The following is a 1,859-nucleotide window of genomic DNA, read 5'->3' on the forward strand; positions in this document are numbered from 1 at the left end:
TCTTATAGTTTCAAGTTTTGCATTTGGGTCTTTGAATACCGCATGTTCTCACTCATAAGTGGGACCTGAATATTAATCATATTAGCATAAGTGAGGGATCAGCAGTTGCTGGACACTGCCAGGGAAGGGAGAGGGGAGCATGTAGCAACACAAAGGGTACTTGGCCTCCAAACTCCACTTGCACGCAGCCTATTTGTTTAGCTAATCCTGACTTGTACCCCACATCTAAAATAAAATAAAATAAAAATTAAAAAAATAGACTTTGAATTCCAAAGAGTAGACTAAAGCACAGAATAGACTGACTCAGGATAGCTCTGGAAAACCAGCAATGCAGAGTGCAAAGCTCATTCTAGAACTTGCTAAATATTAGATGAGTGAGTGACTAAGTAAGTGAATGAGTGAGTGTGAATTATTGAATGAACAATAAACGAATACATAAAACAGTCATGTGTACGTGCTTGTGAAAGAGTTTTGCAGTACTCTATTCATTTATGTATATTTTCTTTGCTTTTTCAGATTGACAACATCCAAAAGGCAAAACACACATTCATCACGTGGGCTGGGCATCTAATGATAAGAGCTAAATTTTTCCTCCATTGTAACCTTCCCTAGATGGTATGAGCTAAGTAAGAGTCTGTCAGACTTTTGCCAACTAGTTCCTGGGTTTGTTTTCCCTTTTCCTTTGCTTGAGATGTGTCAGGATCTGACTTTCCCCTAACACTAGTTAGTAGAGATGAACTGTACTAGGAGCAACTTCCTAAACTCCCCGGCATATGTGTGCTTGCACACTCACTTCCCCCAAAATATTCCCTCTGAACCAATGAATGGATTACAGAATAGGGCTGGGAGCGGGATGAAATAATCAGCCAAGAAGAGACCCATTTATTACACAAAGCACAAATTTATTTGCAGAGAAAATAGGAGAGAAGCCCAGAGAGGGGTCTGTTGGGGAGGCAAATGAGGCAGAAGCTGTGCATCAGTCTCTGGTGTCCCCACTGGTGAGGATAGGACCCTAGAAGAAGCCCAGACATTTTCCTTGCTTTAAGACATGGATGGGGCCATAGCTGTGGCCAAGCTGGAGGCTGCAGAGGAAGTGGTCTCTCATGCCCACCTGGGAGAGCGTCAGAGTAGGATACAGAAGACGCTTTGGCGCAAAGGTGGGGTGTGTGGTGAGGGGCTGGATGGGAAGAAATGCTTCATTGGATCTTGGGCAGGAGAAGGCAGAGGGGAGGGCAAATCCTGGAGATGGAGGGAAGTGCTGTGGGTAGAAGAGAAGGCGTCATCTGGCAGCCTGGAAGGACGTGTGGTAATCTTCAGTCCATTCTTACTTCTGTTTACTCTTGGGGGCTTGCTGCGCCGAGGGACACTTCTGCTGGGCTGGAATGGCAGTGCCCTTGGGTGGGCATTGCTTCTGGGCCTGGGGAGCACATGGATCCTTGGTTTTGGGTGGACAGGTCTCTTGACATTTGACAGGGGGTGGCTGACAGGGCTGCTTCACCTGCTGCTGCTGGACATTCTGTGGTGGGCACTGCTGCTGCTGCTGCTGCTGGGAAGACATTGCTCCAGGAACACGTGAGCCTGAAGGAAACACAGGCAGGGACACCATGAGACGCTCTCTCTCCAGCTTTCCTCCCTTCTGACTCCGGTAGCCCCAGGCATAAGTGATTAACAGCCTCAAACTGGTTAATGGATTGAGTCACACACACCCATTATGATATTTCTCTCTCCCTTTCTTCTTAGAATAGTTACTGTTCTGATTCTCTACCTTCCTTCATCCTCCCATGGACCTGATTTACCAGAATATATCATTTCTTTTTCAGTCTTACCAGGAAATTAGATGAAGTGCTGAGTTGAGGATT

General features: G+C 46.0%; 1 protein-coding gene across 1 annotated transcript; it reads right to left on the reverse strand.

Moving 5' to 3' along the window:
* Positions 1–1,248: 1,248 nt before the first annotated feature.
* Positions 1,249–1,572, reverse strand: SPRR4 (small proline rich protein 4). The gene has a single exon (XM_008074075.1). The coding sequence runs from the start codon at positions 1,556–1,558 to the stop codon at positions 1,325–1,327; it is 234 nt and encodes a 77-aa protein (XP_008072266.1). The 5' UTR covers positions 1,559–1,572; the 3' UTR covers positions 1,249–1,324.
* Between the last annotated feature and the right edge of the window lie 287 nt (positions 1,573–1,859).

The sequence above is a fragment of the Carlito syrichta genome, unplaced genomic scaffold (assembly GCF_000164805.1).
Source record: "Carlito syrichta isolate Samal-C Ts95f unplaced genomic scaffold, Tarsius_syrichta-2.0.1 Scaffold316302, whole genome shotgun sequence".
Taxonomy (NCBI): Eukaryota; Metazoa; Chordata; class Mammalia; order Primates; family Tarsiidae; genus Carlito; species Carlito syrichta.